Raw genomic sequence first — 19,629 nt, forward strand, 5'->3', positions numbered from 1 at the left:
TAGGACAAGTCGGACAAATTCTCTAGCTAAACCTACGCTAGTTATACTGTTTTTCGGGTCAGTGTACCACCCCCCACTGTTGCAAGTGTAAGGATCCCCAATTTTGATTGGACAAAGGAGGAGGTTAGGTCATCAAACCACCTAAATTTTAGACTTTCTCAGGCTTAATATTCAATTTCTGTACCCGCCCCTTAAATTCCAGGTTCTCATGACATATGCTTTTCAGTTAACAATGGTGAATACAATATTCGTATACATTTGTTACAATTGTAGTACAGTTCAGCTTCTTCTAGCTGGGTTGAAGTTCAGGTTCCCAGGAGCATCTTCTCAGTCAATCAGCTCCTTGGCGGGATTTCAAAGGTCATCTGCTCTGGAGACTCGCGGATATCGCGCAGACGCAGTTTCATTCAAGATGGAGTACAGTGTTACAATAGGCCAAGTTTTCAAAGTGTACATGAAATGGTAAAGAAACAGTTTTAAAACATAGAAAAAATGATTTCACTGTATACCATGAATTTCTATATAACTCCCATTACTTTATAATATACTATAGCATTAGGATTATGTAGAACGAACAGCTTTGCGAAAGCGGCAATGCAAGCTCAGAGCATGTGAGAACACAGAGCGGCCATGTCAGCTGCATAGCGCATGAGCAAACACTTTCCCACCAGAACTGCGAGTACGTCACATCACATGGGTATGACCGACGCATGCGCAGTCTAAATTCCCGCGTAGCAGCGGCCATCTTTAATGTGCAAGCGTATTTAAGATTAATAAACACATAGGCAAGCGTCTCTGGAACACCTCGTATAATGAAAAATGTGCAAAATTAGTAAGACAAACATGTTGGTTTATTTTATTAACATTATTTGAGGGTCATGATACAAGCAAGTCGCTTATCGTGCGAATCCTTGCTCCATCAATTCCACAGGCTGAGTGTGCACTGGTTCCACCTCTGTGGATATCACAGCCTGAGTATGCCCTGGTTCCCCTCTGTAGATACCACAGCCTGAGCGTGCACTGGTTTCCCATCTGAATATCACAGCCTGAGTGTGCACTGGTTCCCCCTCTCTAGATACCACAGGCTGAGTGTGCACTGGTTCCCCCTCTGTAGATACCACAGCCTGAGCGTGCACTGGTTTCCCATCTGTAGATATCACAGCCTGAGTATGCACTGGTTCCCCTCTGTAGATACCACAGCCTGAGCGTGCACTGGTTTCCCATGTAATCTAATGTAAAACATACTTATATAGCGCATGCTGTCACCCAAAGGGTATCCTGGCGCTTTGACTCAGCATACATCACAAGCAGAGAGGGATCACACAGCCCTAGGAAAAAGATGGGACTTCAGCCCCTTTTTAAAAAGAGACAATTCATTCATACTCCTTAAAGAAAGTGGAAGAGAATTCCAGAGTTTAGCAGCAGTGAAGCCAAATGAGAGGCCACCCATCTGTATCCTCAGGATTCGAGGAACTGCCACCAAATAAGCAGAAGAGGAGCTTAGGAGTCTGGCTGCCGAGTACCATGTAAATAGATTCTGAAGTGCCATAGGCCCCAGTCCGTGAAGTGCCCTAAAGACAATGCAAGATGCCTTGAAGCAGATCCGCCAATGTATAGGCAGCCAATGAAGGTCCCTGAGTGCCGGAGAAGAAGAGGCTGAACGCGAGAGGGCCAACTTGGCTGCCATATTCTGGAGCCACTGCAATTGTCTAATCAGGGAACTAGGTTCACCTAGAAGCAGTGCATGCAGTAGTCAAGTCTACTGAGTATAATACTACGCACTACTTCAGGTCCGGCCGATGCAGGCAGCATGGGGAGGATCTTGCGCAACATTCGTAGCAGCATCATACAGGTGCCAATGGTCTTGTTCACGAAGGCACCCAACTGCAGATGTGGGCCAAAGATAACACCAAGGTTGCGAGCAGCATCCGCTGCTTCGACAGTGACCAAGGTAGCAGGAGGCCAAAAGTCCGCAGGCAGAGGGCGAGGAATTTTATCCAATGAACAATGCAGTACCTCTGTCTTTGATCCATTGAACTGGAGGGAATTATGTCTCAACCAGTCCGCAGTGGCTAGCATACAACGGTGAAAGGTCTCTGTAGAGACAGCATCCATACCTTCAAAGGAGAAAATAAGTTGCGTGTCGTCAGCATAATTTATTACAGTAATGCCGAAGGATTTAATCAGCCTGATCAGGGGGCAGAGATAAAGATTAAATAAAATGGGGCTGATCGCTGACCCCTGGGGCACACCTTGCCCCACCATTCCGGTGTCAGACCTAAATGGAGGTAAAGCCACCACTTGATGTCTATTGTGGAGGTAAGAGACCAGCCAGTCCCGGGCCGAGCCGACGACCCCATTCTCTTCCAATCTTCTGATTAGAGTAGAGTGGTTTAACGTATCGAACACGGCCGAAATGTCGAGCAGTACCAAAAATACTGCTCGACCACTGTCGACACGCAAACGAAGATCATCCAGAACAACCACCAGTGCGGATTCCGTGCCATGAGTGGCCGGAAGCCAAACTGGGCTACATCTAAGCAGATATTTGTCTCTATAAAGCTTGTTAGGGACTTAGTGACATATTTTTCCAAGATTTCAATTGGAAAGGGCATTAAAGAGATGTGCCTATAGTTCGCAGGACAAAGGGGGTCTAAAGTGGCTTTCTTCAATAGAGGGGATACCACCGCCAATTTCCAGCAGTCGGGAACCATGGCAGTGCTAAGAGATTGGCAGCAGATTGAATATAAGAGAGGGAAAAGCTCCGCTTGAAACAGCTTCCAAAACTTATGTGGCAGCGGGTCCAACGGAGAACCCGATGAAACACTATTGGCCACGGTACAAAAATCCTCATAAGATGGAAGGGGAAAGCTAGACAACATCGAGTAAGCAATACTCTCCCTACTACTAGCTGGGGTCAATATAGACAATGACTCGCTAGTAGGCTGGGTGTTGAGAGTACTTGAAGCAGAGAGACCACTCAAAATGGCAGTGATCTTGTCCTCAAAAGTAGAAGCCAGAGAATCACACAGTGCCTGCGAAGCAGGAATACTATTAGTGGCACAAGCCGGGTTGGAAAGGTTGTTAACAATTTTAAAAAGGGTTTGAGACTTATTAGCCGCATGTGCTAGCGTGACCTCTAAGTACTTGGCTTTAGGGCTTTTTATCTGTGCTTTATAACCTGAGAAAACTGCTTGAAAAGTGTTTTATCTGAGTCAAGATATTGCTTCCTCCAAGTTCTCTCAGCTTGTCTGCAACGCAGTTTCAGCTGAAAGAGTTCGTTGGAGTACCAGGGGGCAGAATGCTTGGGTCTATCCTTCACTTTCCTTAGAGGAATCACTTTATCTAAGGATTCAGTAATCTGTTGACAGAGGCTCAGATAATTCTCCTCAACTCCTTTCTCCAGGGTGAGACCACAAGGCAACAAAGTAGGCCGTGTGGAGCATTTCAATAGTTTAGACCACTGCCTACTGAATTTAATGTTACCTGTGCTGTTATCTGTATAAGAGTCATTAGGAAGTTGCAGTGAGAATTGGATGAGGGCATGATCAGTCCAGCATTGAACGGTTATATCCTTAATCTTGACCCAGGTGTCCTCTGCAAAGACCAGATCAAGGATATGGCCCCTCAAATGAGTTTGAGAAAGCACCAGCTGCTGGAGGTGGATATTACTAAAGGCCTGGCATATTTCTTTATAGGCTGTATCCAGGGGACCATTTAACCAAAGATTGAAATCTCCTAGAATCATAAGCCTGGCATGAGTATTTGAAAGATCGTAAATAAGATCCACCAAATCGTGTGAGACTGTCATGGCACTGCCAGGAGGTCTATAACAGAGCAGGCCGGAATACAAGACTCCCTTATGACCTTTAAGTGAGAAGCCCATCAGTTCAATACCTTGAACGTCTTTGACCTCAAACTCTGTCAGGACATCTGGATATCACAGCCTGAGTGTGCACTAGTACCACTTCTGTAGATACCACAGGCTGAGTGGTCACTGGTTTCCCCTCTGTGGATATCACAGCCTGAGTGTGCACTGCGTTCCCCTCTGTGGATACCAAAGCCTGAGTATGCACTGGTTCCCCCTCTGAAGATACCAAGGCGGAGTGTGCACTGGTTCCACCTCTGTAGGTACCACAGCCTGAGTATGCACTGGTTCCCCTCTGTAGATACCACAGCCTGATCGTGCACTGGTTTCCCATCTGTGGATATCACAGCCTGAGTGTGCATTGGTTCCACTTCTGTAGATACCACAGGCTGAGTGTCCACTGGTTTCCCCTCTGTGGATATCATAGCCTGAGTGTGCACTGATTTCCCCTCTGTAGTTACCACAGCCTGAGCGTGCACTGGTTTCTCATCTGTGGATATCACAGCATGAGTATGCACTGGTTCCACTTCTGTAGATACCACAGGCTGAGTGTGCACTGGTTTCACTGCTGTAGATACCACAGCCTGAGTGTGCACTGGTTCCCCCTCTGTAGATACCACAGACTGAGAGTGCATTGGTTCCCCCTCTGTAGATATTGCAGCCTTAGTGTGCACTGGTTTCCCCTCTGTGGATAACACAGCCTGAGTGTGCACTAATTTCCCCTCTGTGGATGCAACAGGCTGAGTGTGCACTGGTTTCCCTTCTGTAGATATCACAGCCTGAGTATGCACTGGTTCCACCTCTGTGGATATCACAGCCTGAGTATGCACTGGTTCCCCTCTGTAGATACCAAAACCTGAGCGTGCACTGGTTCCACTTCTGTAGATACCACAGGCTGAGTGTGCACTGGTTTCCCATCTGTAGATACCACAGCCTGGGTGTGCACTGGTTCCACTTCTGTAGATTCCACAGGCTGAGTGTGCACTGGTTTCCCCGCTATAGATACCACAGGCTGAGTGTGCACTGGTTCCCCCGCTGTATATAACGCAGCCTGAGTGTGCACTGGTTTCCCCTCTGTTGATACAACATGCTGAGTGTGCATTGGATTCCCCGCTGTAGATACCACAGGCTGAGTGTGCACTGGTTCCCCTGCTGTAGATAACACAGCCTGAGTGTGCACTGGTTTCCCCGCTGTAGGTAACACAGCTGAATGTGCACTAATTTCCACTCTGTGGATTCAACAGGCTGAGTGTGCACTGGTTCCCCTTCTTTAGATACCACATCCTGAGTATGCACTGGTTTCCCATCTGTGGATTTCACATCCTGAGTGTGCACTGGTTCCCCTTCTGTAGATACCACATCCTGAGTATGCACTGGTGTCTCATTTGTAGATACCACATGCTGAGTGTGCACTGGTTTCCCCGCTGTAGGTACCACAGCCTGATTGTGCACTGGTTCCCCCTCTGTAGATACCACAGGCTGAGTGTGCACTGGTTTCCCCACTGTAGATAACACAGCCTGAGTGTGCACTGGTTTCCCCTCTGTGGATACAACAGGCTGAGTGTGCACTGGTTTCCCCTCTCTGGATACCACAGGCTGAGTGTGCACTGGTTTCCCCGCTGTAGATACCACAGGCTGAGAGTACACTGGATCCCCTGCTGTAGATAACACAGCCTGAATGTGCACTGGTTTCCCCTCTGTGGATACCACAGGCTGAGTGTGCACTGGTTCCCCCGCTGTAGATACCACAGGCTGAGAGTGCACTGGTTCCCCTGCTGTAGATAACACAGCCTGAGTGTGCACTGGTTTCCCCTCTGTGGATACAACAGACAGAGTATGCATTGATTTCCCCTCTATGGATTCCACAGGCTGAGTGTGCACTCGTTTCCCCGCTGTGGATACCACAGGCTGAGTGTGCTCTGTGGATACCACAGGCTGAGTGTGCACTGGCCCCCCCTGCTGTAGATAACGCAGCCTGAATGTGCACTGGTTTCCCCTCTGTGGATACCACAGGCTGAGTGTGCACTGGTTGAACTTCTGTGGATACCACAACCTGAGTGTGCACCGGTGCCACTTCTGTAGATACAACAGGCTGAGTGTGCACTGGTTTCCCCGCTGTAGATAACATAGCCCGAGCGTGCACTGGTTTCCCCTCTGTGGATACCACAGGCTGAGTGTGCACTGGTTCCCCCGCTGTAGATAACATAGCCTGAGTGTGCACTGGTTTCACCTCTGTAGCTATCATTGTAAGCAAACACCCTAGGCAGTCAATCAGCTCAATACCTATTTCATACCCTCCATTCATTATGTATATATGTATTCATGTTTGTAGAATCTCAATATGTTTTGTATCAATCTTTATTTTCATTTTTGTAAATTTTGTTATTTAATCTCTGTGCCATTTTGATATTATGTTATATTGTATATACAATTTGTCACATACCTTTTTACTGTAAGTTAAATTAAATTTAAAACATGTTTTAACATAGTTTACCTGCATGTGCACTGAGTTCCTACATGAATGTTGTTGTTGATATGATTAGCAGCTAGATGTATTGATCTGATTGACTGCCTAGGGTGTTTGCTTACACTTATATCATTGTCCTGCCCTAGGAGTTTTAGAGCCACAGCTGGGGGTCCTTGATATTTGCATTGTTCCCCTCTGTGGATACCACAACCTGAGTGTGCACCGGTGCCACTTCTGTAGATACCACAGCCTGAGTGTGCACTGGTTCCACCTCTGTAGATACCACAGGCTGAGTGTGCACTGGTTGAACTTCTGTGGATATAACAGGCTGAGTGTGAACTGGTTCCACTTCTGTGGCTACAACAGACTGAGTGTGCACTGGTTTCCCCTCTGTGGATACCACAACCTGAGTGTGCACCGGTGCCACTTCTGTAGATACCACAGCCTGAGTGTGCACTGGTTCCACCTCTGTAGATACCACAGGCTGAGTGTGCACTGGTTGAACTTCTGTGGATATAACAGTCTGAGTGTGTACTGGTTCCACTTCTCTGGCTACAACAGACTGAGTGTGCACTGGTTTCCCCTCTGTGGATACCACAACCTGAGTGTGCACCGGTGCCACTTCTGTAGATACCACAGGCTGAGTGTGCACTGGTTCCACCTCTGTAGATACCACAGGCTGAGTGTGCACTGGTTCCACTTCTGTGGATATAACAGGCTGAGTGTGCACTGGTTCCGCCTCTGTAGATACCACAGGCTGAGTGTGCACTGGCTCCATTTCTGTGGGTACTACAGGCTGAGTGTGCACTGGTTCCACTTCTGTGGATATAACAGGCTGAGTGTGCACTGGTTCCACTTCTGTAGATACCACAGGCTGAGCGGGCACTGGTTTCCCCGCTGTAGATATCACAGCCTGAGCGTGCACTGGTTTCCCCGCTGTAGATACCACAGGCTGAGTGTGCATTCGTTTCCCCTCTGTGGATTCCACAGGCTGAGTGTGCACTGGTTTTCCAGCTGTGGATACCACAGGCTGAGTGTGCACTTGTCCCCCTGCTGTAGATAACACAGCCTGAGTGTGCACTGGTTTCCCCTCTGTCGATACCACAGGCTGAGTGTACACTGGTTTCCCATCTGTGGATACCACAGCCTGAGTGTGCATTGATTCCACTTCTGTAGATACCAAAGGCTGAGTGTGCACTGGTTCCCCTTCTGTAGATACCACAGCCCGAGCGTGCACTGGTTCCACCTCTGTGAATATCACAGCCCGAGCGTGCACTGGTTCCACCTCTGTGAATATCACAGCCTGAGCGTGCACTGGTTTCCCCGCTGTAGATACCACAGGCTGAGTGTGCATTCGTTTCCCCTCTGTGGATTCCACAGGCTGAGTGTGCACTGGTTTTCCAGCTGTGGATACCACAGGCTGAGTGTGCACTTGTCCCCCTGCTGTAGATAACACAGCCTGAGTGTGCACTGGTTTCCCCTCTGTCGATACCACAGGCTGAGTGTACACTGGTTTCCCCTCTGTGGATACCACAGCCTGAGTGTGCACTGGTTCCCCTTCTGTAGATACCACAGCCCGAGCGTGCACTGGTTTCCCCTCTGTGAATATCACAGCCTGAGTGTGCACTGGTTTCCCTGCTGTCGATACCACAGCCCGAGCGTGCACTGGTTTCCCCTCTGTGGATACCACAGGCTGAGTGTACACTGGTTTCCCCTCTGTGGATACCACAGCCTGAGTGTGCACTGGTTCCCCTTCTGTAGATACCACAGCCCGAGCGTGCACTGGTTTCCCCTCTGTGAATATCACAGCCTGAGTGTGCACTGGTTTCCCTGCTGTCGATACCACAGCCCGAGCGTGCACTGGTTTCCCCTCTGTGGATACCACAGGCTGAGTGTACACTGGTTTCCCCTCTGTGGATACCACAGCCTGAGTGTGCACTGGTTCCCCTTCTGTAGATACCACAGCCCGAGCGTGCACTGGTTTCCCCTCTGTGAATATCACAGCCTGAGTGTGCACTGGTTTCCCTGCTGTCGATACCACAGCCCGAGTGTGCACTGGTTTCCCTGCTGTCGATACCACAGCCCGAGTGTGCACTGGTTTCACCTCTGTAGCTATAATTGTAATCAAACACCCTAGGCAGTCAATCAGCTCAATACCTATTTCATAATCATAATATATATATTTATTCATGTTTGTAGTATCTCAATATGTTTTGTATCAATCTTTATTTTCTTTTTTTGTAAATTTTGTTATTTAATCTCTGTGCCATTTTGATATTATGTTGTATTGTATATACAATTTGTCACATACCTTTTTAACTGCAAGTTAACTTAAATGTAAACATGTTTTAACATAGTTTACCTGCATGTGCACTGAGTTCCTACATGAATGTTGTTGTTGATATGATTAGCAGCTAGATGTATTGATCTGATTGACTGCCTAGGGTGTTTGCTTACAATTATATTATTGTCCTGCCCTAGGAGTTTTAGAGAATTTGGAAGGGTAACTGCACTCTTTTTGTTAGATGTGATAAAACGTTAATCCGATATGTGTGCTGTGCTGGTATGTAGCCTGCAAACTATGAAGTATAAGGTAAGTTAGGCCTGGTGGAGAACCAGGACACCAGTACGCACTACTTGATTGAGCTTAGACGTTAATACATTTATTTAGTATTCATCAGTAAATTGTATTTATAAGGTGAGGGCTCTCACGTATTATTTAAACATACACCCAATTTAGCGTTGTGCAATTAAAACATTCTAAACCTCCCACGTTCTTTCTCTTCCTTTTCTATAGACTCCATCAATACATAATACAGGTAACCCTATGCTTTATGCAATATTTCCGTACATGTCCTTTGCTCAATAAAATCCATATGTTTAAACCCAGTTCTCTTTGCTATGACAGATTCACATCACCCACCTAATTTGGAGCATTATCCAATATTTCACCTTATTTGCGGTAAGACGGCCATACTCTATAGAGATCCTATTTGTGACAGTGCATCAACAGTTAATAGATTCCTTATTCTTTTCTTTTTCTTTTTTCTACACACAGACCCCTGACGAAGGGGCTTCGCGCCCCGAAATGCATTGGGTGAACATTGAATGTATTGATATTCTGGTGTATAATATATGTTTGAAAACAACAATGTATCTGTTGGCTAATGAATATGTGCTTGAACTAATGTAACATGAATATGAATGTTATGTTGACCTAAGACAATTTACTGATGAATACTAAATAAATGTATTAACGTCTAAGCTCAATCAAGTAGTGCGTACTGGTGTCCTGGTTCTCCACCAGGCCTAACTTACCTAGGAGTTTTAGAGCCACAGCTGGGGGTCCTTGATATTTGCATTGTTCCCCTCTGTGGATACCACAACCTGAGTGTGCACTGGTTCTAATTCTGTAGATACCACAGGCTGAGTGTGCACTGGTTCCACTTCTGTAGATACCACAGGCTGAGTGTGCACTGGTTTCCCCGCTGTAGATACCACAGGCTGAGAGTGCACTGGATCCCCTGCTGTAGATAACACAGGCTGAGTGTGCACTGGTTCCACGTCAATATATACCTCAGCTAGAGTTTGTAATTTCCTCCACCTCTATAGATTCTGCATCCATCCAGGCTATCACTGCTCCCACCTATATAGATACCCCGTTCCTCCTTCCTTCATTGATATTACTGATTATCATTGTGGCCACAGGAGAGTGAGACAATAGACCTGAGGTGACCAGTGACTGACTGCCCTCACTGCCTATAGGCAGCAGTCATCAGATGTGATTCAGTGTGTCAAAGCAACACTCCTTCAGCCTACTGGAAGTCTAATACACGTCCATTAAGCAAACACTGAATCGGCTAGCCAGACTGCCAGAGCCCCGCCTCTGAGAGCGGTGTGCATGTAATGCTGACTTCGTATGCATTTTCTTCAATAAAACAACATCGAAAGTCGCACATGTGATAAAAGTGGAACTGCTGACAGTGGTTGTACGACAGCTCTTGTGGGAAGTGCTTGCAGACACCTTGAAACTAAGAAGCACGTTGACAGTTTTTGACGAGATAGTTAAATCGGGGTTCAAGCTGTCGAATGCCAAGTTGAAGTCCAGAGGTAGCCTTTGAAAGCGTGAAATGTTAGCCTCACATGTATGTCTTCAGGAAAGGCCACTGTGGATAAAAGAGACTGCCACTGGCAACTCCATACATAGAACCAGAGAAAACCACTACACAGACACTATAGCATGTCACCATGAACACCAGAGACGGTCTCCATCCTCAGTACCAGAGGCTTATGATGCAGCGCAAAGTGTAGTGGGTTTTTTCTAACTTCAATTAGTTCAGTCCCTCTCATTTCATACCAGGACCAATTCATCATCATTACTAGAATATACTATGATCTTAATTTGCCACTCAAACATCTACAGTTTCTTGGTCCTCCAATGGGTCTTTTTGTTGAGCTGTCAGGGACTAGGATACTAGGAAACGTGCACAATTACTCTATGAGGACCTGCAATAGAATTATTGTTACCTGAAAACTAATAAAATACCTTTCCCGGCCACAGATAAAATTGCTTCCAAGCAAGAAATATGACTAAAAGAATGAGACAGAATTGGTAAAGATAATTAATGGAAAACATTTATCTGATGCCTGTGTTAGCATGGACAAGTCAAGAAAATACATATCAATTTAGGTTTAATTATAAGACATACTACAAGCAGCTCACATCACAGAACAGAGCGAGTTGTTGACATTTGGGATATCTCCTTTGAGAGAAGTAGGATAAATTGGAAATTCAATTATTGATCATACAAACCAAAACAAAGCTGGTCACTTCAAGTTCCCCCTTAATTAGATCTGATCTAGTCTGATCTGCCGCACCATGTGCCACAGTTGGAGTCAGCTAACCTCTCAGCCGAAAGGTTATTTTTCTGCACACTTCACCGTCTGGCAAAGACAGGTTTTGAAGTCACATTTACATATAGTTCAGTTCCATCAGTGCCAGTTCCACCCAGAAAGACGGAAAAGAGGCATAGGACCTAGGAAAAGCGATAGGTTTCAGAGATCTGTCCGACAGCATGCCAGGCAAGAAATGGAAATGTCAGCAAGTCAGCCTCCTGCTCCATTATGGGGCAATTATACCTAATTGTTTTGGGTTTACACCCTCAATCATATCACTTGCATCAGTCCATGGGGTTATCGTTGGTTCTCATTGGTCACTCATCGTGAGCTGTGATGGGGTGATCGGTGAATTACACAAATCCGGAAGAATTGAGTAATCCTTTTTGCAAATTTCATTAATATTGATTAAGATCAATTGTAATCCCTTTTTGCCACTTCCACTGAAGTAGGTGGAACTTTAATTTGCTCACAATCAGTCCGTCGCTTCCCAGATGCTTTTCTCTGGATTTGCAACAATACCGTTATATTTTGTCAAATATTCTTCTCAGCGAGTAGAGAGTCCATTGTTAACTAAGGCAGATATGAAACTTTGCAGAAAGTTCTCATGGGGCTTAGGTGACTGCCTCACATGATTTTACATTAAAGCCAGAAATAGAGAAGCATTTGAGGCCTACATGACATTTAGCTGAATCACTACTGTTTAAATTCAACATAAATCACACATTTCATAATTGCATTTTAATTGTCTTCATTATTGCAGTTATTATTTTCTTTCAAATACTACATATCATTCGTTATCATTTTTCAAAGCCAGAATTATTATGGTGTCACTTCTTAATTCATATGTTATTGTATAAACGTTACATGAGCTCAGAATTGGTCTCCGTCAAATCTCTCCAATTTAAGCAATTTTCATGTTAAGAATTTCTATTATGCGTGTAATATTTTTAGGTGCAATGTACATTTAAATATTATTATCCTAAAACTCTCTCTTTTAACACATTTTATTTTCCTATAGCACATAAATGCATTCATGAAATGTTCACATGGTATTTCTTTATTTTGTTTACATTTTCAAGTTACCATTTAGAACACTGTATATTTTTGACTTGGCAGGTTAACATATCTTCACCAAAAAAAATGTGTTGTATAGATCTGTTACAGTTGAGAATTGATAAAGGTAGACATCAGATAATATCCACGCTCAATCACTTATAAACCCCCAGCTCCTTGTTGACATAGATATCAGAGACTGGCATCACCATACCAAAGAATTATGGTGGTGAGAGTCACTCTTCTAGTCATAGACCTCACTGATGTCCACTTTCACCACCACAGACGTTACAGTCAGAGGTTATCACCACCATAGACTGTTGCTGCCCCCACTAGGGACTCCAGAGGCTGTCACCACTGTAGACACCAGCTAACAAGAAACTGCCAATGTCCTCCCCATAGGTAAGACTGCCAGTGACGTAGACATGACAGGCAGGGAATGCAGCCACCATTGATACCACAACGAACATGGCCAGAATGGTCTCAATTTAGGTGGTGCAGGTTCATAATGAAACGCCTCCTGGTGCTGTAATCATAATCTGCCCTTATATCCTAACTCCTCGCATCGTGTCGTGTGTAATGGTTTGGTTGATTAATGCATCATGAATCCTCTTACTTTCCTTTCCTTTCTTTATTGCAGAGTCCCTTACACAGCAAGAGTCTCTTACACGGCAGGAGTCCCTTATACAGCAGTACGGCCCAGGTAAGTTCCGTTGTACGATTGCATCGAAGTTGGTTTCACGGTCCTTGTAAACCAATATGATCCGCAGTCATAGCCGCTGAACTCCATATACAGCCAAAGGCGCACACTGTATGAGACCTGGTGGCATCCTCATAGACACCTAGGCAACAGTGGACATCTCAAGACATATAAACATACACACGTGCAATTTACAGAGCTATATAGACTCTGGATCCTCCTGCTCGCGACCGGCAAGTGGTGGAGATGATGTTTTAATATACCTGTGGCCACTTAATCAAAGTTTGCAGTGGGAACATTGTGCCGCATCCATAAGGCAGTACCAAGTGTCAAATTCATGTGGCACTATATATCAGCCAAGAAAAACTGTCCTTTACATATAGTGCAAATAATAGGTGTACTTTCGCGAGAACCTATCATTTTTCTCTTTATTTTCATCAGATATTCTTAACAACAGAGTTCTTTAAAAGCTTCTAGAATTATCATTTCAAGCGTGTTTCACCCTTTGGACTTCTTCAAGGCGTATGGCCCTAAAGGGGTGTTCATTCTGAACATTGTGCACAGTGGAGCTTGCCCTTCCAGTCTTGGAAATGTATATGCTCTTTCTGAAAGATCAAATTTGTAGAGCGCGGCACCTGCCCAAACGGGCGTCCGGGCGCTTGCGCAGTGCCAGCTGATCCTTAACCGGGGAGCCAGGGCAGAGGGGGTTAAAAATAATTCAATCCACTTACCTTCTTCTCGGTACTTGACGCACGAGGCAAGACGCTCCCAGGGTCCCCTAGCCAATCACAACGCTGCTGTCACCCTGAGCGCCACTTAGCGGATGAGCCACCCATGCGCTTTATTGAGGCAAAAGCAGGGCAACTTGGAACTTAAAAGCCCTCATTAAAAGTCAAGTTTTCAACTGGTTTCCAAGTCTGGTTTTTATTTATGATATTGTGTAAAGCAGAGGCAATACTTTTCCACGTTTTAGATGATAAATAAAAGCGAGACCTCCTCCTTAAGCTGGCCAGTACCTGGAAGTTTTAAGCAGACAGGCTTCAGACAATCTTACCCTTCTAGGCAGGCAGCTAGGAGTAGGTTGGCCTGCCCCTAAGCCATCTTGGCCCAGTCTTGTACAATAATCTGAGGGCCATCACCACTACTTTGGAAAATATATATATATTTTCAGAATCGGCAGCCACCGAAATTATGTGAGATGTTTAACCATTGACTGGCACCAGGGTTTCTTCAGAATCAGTCTGGTCTGGCTGCTACATTCTGAAAAATCTGAAGGCGACCAAAATAAGTAATCAGGGAGCCCCATAGAGGAGAGGAGTGGCTCACTGGTTAGAGGCGGCAGACCTGTAAGCAGAGAGCGGCCCGGGACCAGGCTTCAATTCCCGACGCTGCAGGGTCGTGGACCAGGGGTCAACGGACTCGATAATTCTCGCATCAGTGCCTACTCTAACCAGGGAACACACTTGGTAACTCTGGGCATTAAGCTTGCCTCATCTCTACAACGGCCCCCACAGACGCCGGGGATGCCTGGTTTCACCCTGGAGATACCCAGAAAGGGACCATCTCATAAGGAAAACCAGGACGGGTTCCTCAGCGGTCTACAGCGCCAGGACAGAAATAATCATGCGTATATCAGTTGGTAAAATACGTGGTATCTTTTTCATATATCTTAAAAGAGAAAACCATGTGCCAGTCACAAACAGAAAACGGAAGGGTAAAAATAAGTCTGTCTTGCTCTTTTATTAATCGTTTTATAAGGCATTGTAATGACATTTTTGGGAACCAATTGTATTTTAATGCATTGCCATTTATTGTACTTATAGGATCTATTTATTTAGATCGAATAAAGTTTATTCTGATTCTCATAAATCTGTGTCAAACTTGCCTCCCAAAGTTTTGGCTATAGCAGTAGGCTGAGGGGGATTCCCAGTGCATAAGGCCACCAGTTGCGGCTAGACAATACCTTGTGTGCATTTCTGAACAGCAAGGTTTCAGTTCTATCTGAACTGCATTTCAGATGCCTCTCTTCCATCCTGTGCACCACAGTTAGGCATTCTTTAGACACTTCTTGTGTGGAGCTAGGATTCTCCCTTTGGGGAAGAGCTGCGTGTCGTTCCCGTAAGAGACAACCGTCAATGATGATCACTGTCCTGCTGGTTCAGGTATTGTATATGTAGCTGAAACTACCCAGCTTGGTGTGAGGCGCATTGTTCTTTTTATTAGGTGACCAACCTCCGGATCTTTCCAATTCTGCACTTTCATGTAATACATTTCTTAGTTCTGCTTCCTTTGAAGAAATCAGATTACCACTCCTGAAAACATAGATTGGTGAGCAAAATGTTCAGTAGTAGAGATAGTTTTCGGAGAGATCTGGCGCTTACCATGGAGAGTGCCTTGAGTTGCACCGAGTGTGCGCCCTCTTTCTGCACATGCTTTCACGGCCTCTTCTGCAATAGAGATCACACCAGCGCTATGTGTGGTATCAAGAGGGCGTTCCTTCATTTGTATAGAGGTGTGGCCACATGCAAATGAGGAAACACTTGGCCTCTGCACTGATGCACACTGTATTACAGGTGCATGCACACAGGCAAAGCAGCTGTTGATAGGCACACTGACTATCCACCACAAAGAGTTGCCGCTCAGTGAGTGCTCCTCCCAGGGGTACCCCTTATAATGGGACTAAGAGGATACAATGGACCCGACCAGACATCTCCCAGCACCCGCCTCCAGTGGGATTTCAACACCTCTTTTGTAAGGTCAAATTACCACCTAAAAAGTGAAAGACAGACAGTCTGCTTAAATAAGTAGCTCCACATTTCTTTAGTGCACTGCCATCAGGGAAGCTGCGAGTTTGCGACTTACGGTTAACGCACTTTGGCCCAGTCTGCGACTGGCATGCCTATTTGGAGGTGCACAGGACTCAGAAGTGCAGCTTATATGTAATAATCCCCACGAAGTGAAGCGATCCTCATACTATGTATCTCGCTTATCAGTATATATACCACTCTGCCCATGTCAAACATACTTTAACTATGCTCGAAAAAGTGAGACCGTGAATCTTGAGCTGCTTACATAAATACCACATTATCTTAAGTGAATCAAATGTCTATAACATAAATGCAAACCACGATGCATAATTATATTTATACCTCACACTTGCGGAGAACTATAAAACATCATTCACAATGTTGCAAATAGGTATATGAAGTTAATGATCACATACACATATCTAAGCAAACATATGCACACACAGAGCCACACACCCGCAGACAGGAAGGAATGGATCAATCATGTGGCTTGTAAAGTGCGACTACTCACCTGTAAGGGTCTCAAGTAAGTCTGTGCGGTGAACTCCTCTCCGCTCGCGGAGTTTGTGTAATTTTCTGTGTTACGCAGAGCTTGTGGAGTTCCGTAGTTTTTTCCACGCTCGCGGTTTGCAACGCCAAGCAAGGAAAATCCACCTTCCGGCGAGATTTTTCCTCATTCCTGATCGTCAACATCAAGTTGGCAAGCGTGGAAAATTAACCTCCCGGCGAGATTTCTCAACACGGGAGGTCAGATTTCTCATTGCGACATGCTCGTGACCGCTCGCGTTGAGAAACCGTCCATTCACGTTGAGAAAGCTGGTGTTCGGGTAAAAATCTACTCGAGCGGCAGAAAGGAAGCAGCACCATCTTGCGGTGTGCATGGTGCCGTTCGCGATGATTGCACAGTGCGGGCAAGCACCTGACACTGAAAATCACAGCGACTAGCATTTATCTAAAGGAACTCCGCCGATTGCGGAGCTCCACGTGTCGCGGCAAAGTTTTTTTAGGCACTTTGCGGAACTCCGCAAATTCTGCCCAGACTTAGTCCCAAGGCGCTGGGAGGGAAGGGTGGACGGACAGAAAACCGAAAATACATCAATACAGAAGCCTTTCAGAAACCTACTCGAAGCCACATTTTCAAATTAAATTTACACAGATTTATTTTGGAACAAGTTATATGGCTATGTCTACATATATGCTCACATATAGAATATTGTATACTCCTATAACACATACCTAATTGGAGAAATACATAAAGGTGCAGAGATGCATGAAACGGGTAGATTCACTGTGACAACCCATGTTTGGAAACGGCCTTCCCCACGAACAATAAAACAGTGTAGTGCTGGAAGGGACTGGTGTGCAAAACGAAACAAAGCCCCGCAAAGGTTTTTAAGAACTGGGGTAAAAGGGTGAGACTACTATGGTCTAACTTCCACATTGGAATCCTTGGTGAATCATGTCATCTAGGGCTGTGGGGGAGGAGAGCAGTGGCGTTTCACAGGCCCCCGCATCTCCTGCGGTGAGGGGGGCCCCTAGCTCCAGGGGCCTCCCTCAGCACAGTACACCGATTTAGTCTGGAGGGGCCCGCTGCGTACCTTGCATGGGACCCCCGTCAAGTTTCGTTATGCTAGTGGAAGGGAGAAGGGGGAGCAGGTATGGGTCAATTGGTTTGAAGCTTTACTTTTGGCGTTTTTGTTTCCTTTTGTTCTTGCCTATTCTTTTGGCTCTTGAAAACATAATAAAAAAGATACATTTGAGGAGTGCACACAGGTAATGGTACATGGGAAAATGTGTACACAGATACCAAACAGAGGACAAATCCATGAAGAGACACATTCCCAAAACAGAATGGTACTTGAGCTTAGACACCGACCCACACTAAAAGAATATGTGCTGACATTTACATATGTGGTGGCACACAAACTCAATTCCAGATGACAGGCTATACCACTCAGGGGCACCTACATGGCATTGGCAGTTGCTGTTTCCTGCTCGGCATTAACCACATGTCTCTCTTGTTTCAGCTTCTGAGGTTACTGTTATATTGGAGGAGGGCTCAGCTAGCAGCCATCTCAACTTCATCAGAGACAAGAATTGTGTAAAACTTAAAGGCGATGCAACGCCTGACGCCACTGTCAAAAGGGGGCAGCCAGTCGCATTTGGGAAAGATGGCTTCACCAAAGGAAAGTACGTTTGGAAGGTGCGTGTAGGCAAAGCCGAAAGCTGGGCCGTGGGTGTTGCTGAAGAATCTGTGGACAGGACCGAGAACAGTAACCTGCTCGAGAAGGAGGGGGTACTGGCAGTGGGCCGGATTGCGGGCCAGTACCAGGCATTCACCTCTCCTCTGACCAATCTAAGCCCAGACCCACCTCCTGTGACACTGGGCGTGTTTCTGGACATTGGAGGTGGACAGATATCTTTTTTTAATGCGGACACTGAAAGACATAGACATATTTTCACCCATATGATTCGCTTCCGTGAGAAGGTCTTCCCTTTCATCTGGACCATGGACCAGAAGAACTGGATTACTGTGTCTCCTCCACAGTCTGCTGACACCAGTGATAGACACAGTGAGCCATTCTATCAAAGTAATTAGCTGTAGCCCACTTGGGGGCAGGGACAGACTGTGAGCCTGCCCATCCTCCAATGTAGATGTAAGATGTATGTATTTATAAGGTATTTCTATTTAAACATGGAGGTGGTTCTGGTTTAAGCATTGATGAAAAATGTGGTCAAAGATAATATTTTAAAGTATATTTTTTCACAATAGAAAAGTTTAAAAGAAGGTTCAGAATAATTATTGAACGGTAGGGTTGCCACTTATATTTTAAAGCAAAATTACTGTTTGCTCCTTGAGTTCTGCAAGGGACAGAAACTGGTGGCTGAACAAGAATTACCGTGGAACATTCCGCGGCCATGATTTACATGGATATTTGCTTAAGTACAGAAAAGGAGATCATTAGTAGAGTTTATTTAATCGCAATTATTTTTTAAGATAAGTACCTGCTGTCAAACGTTAGTACACATGAACAAGGGTGTTGGATGTCCCTGCCCCTAAGACAGTAACTCCCCATAAGTCAGGAAAAATGTCGCAAGTTTCGATTCTTGTGCTGTGACATATAATTCACAGCACAGTTCCTGCATCAGTGAACGTAGCATCAGAATCCTTTTAGCCGAAGACAAAATGCCTTTCGACATCCTGTGATATTGCATAAAGGTGGTGCGGTTCAATGCCAGGTATGACTGGGTGCTGTTGACGTAATTCTGACTACTCTCTGTTGGGATGTAAGGGGGCTGCTAACCTGTGATGATGCTGCTACTCAACAATTCCATATCTACGCTTCACTTGTGCCAAATGTATTGATGATTCCAATTCATTTTATTCTCAAGGTGTTCCATTCATAAAAGAAACATACAAACCACAGTTAACATTTCATTCCGTTTAAACCATTTACAGCTGTGGACATTCCGCCGCGGAGCGGGCGTTCGACACAGTGGGCGGGACTGCGTCAGCTGTTGGTCGTGCGCAGCAACCGGGCAGTAGTGCTCACGTCGCGGTCGCACGCTGGCCGACATGAACATGTAGTGTGTTAAAACACACTAGATGTTGTCAAAAAGTTAAAATTGGTAATAACATCAATTAAAATAAGATAATACCATGCGCCTTCACAGTATGTCATGAAGACTACAGGATCGGGAGTTTAATTTTCCAGATAATTAAATCACAAAATAAACATAGTACGGCATCATTTATCTAAGTAGTAAAGTACTACATGCCCTAATTGCATACTTTAAAAAAGAACCTACATTTAGGCATGTTTCATGGTCAGAC

At 45.3% G+C, this 19,629-nt stretch overlaps 1 protein-coding gene across 1 annotated transcript; it reads left to right on the forward strand.

Annotated features, from left to right (window-relative positions):
- Positions 1–8,883: 8,883 nt before the first annotated feature.
- Positions 8,884–19,188, forward strand: LOC147662911 (zinc-binding protein A33-like). Its single transcript, XM_086950797.1, has 4 exons — positions 8,884–8,928; positions 9,133–9,154; positions 12,928–12,990; positions 17,822–19,188. Exons 1-4 carry the CDS (start codon positions 8,884–8,886, stop codon positions 18,391–18,393), a joined length of 702 nt encoding a protein of 233 aa, XP_086806923.1. The 3' UTR covers positions 18,394–19,188.
- The last annotated feature ends 441 nt before the right edge of the window (positions 19,189–19,629 follow it).

Source organism: Lissotriton vulgaris, unplaced genomic scaffold, assembly GCF_964263255.1.
Source record: "Lissotriton vulgaris unplaced genomic scaffold, aLisVul1.2 SCAFFOLD_1548, whole genome shotgun sequence".
NCBI lineage: Eukaryota > Metazoa > Chordata > Amphibia > Caudata > Salamandridae > Lissotriton > Lissotriton vulgaris.

Coding starts and splice junctions, on each gene's coding strand:
- LOC147662911 (XM_086950797.1), top strand. CDS start 8,884: ATGTGTGCTGTGCTGGTATGTAGCCTGCAAACTATGAAGTATAAG. Junction 8,929..9,132: donor TGCAAACTATGAAGTATAAG/GTAAGTTAGGCC, acceptor CCTTTTCTATAG/ACTCCATCAATACATAATAC. Junction 9,155..12,927: donor TCCATCAATACATAATACAG/GTAACCCTATGC, acceptor TCTTTATTGCAG/AGTCCCTTACACAGCAAGAG.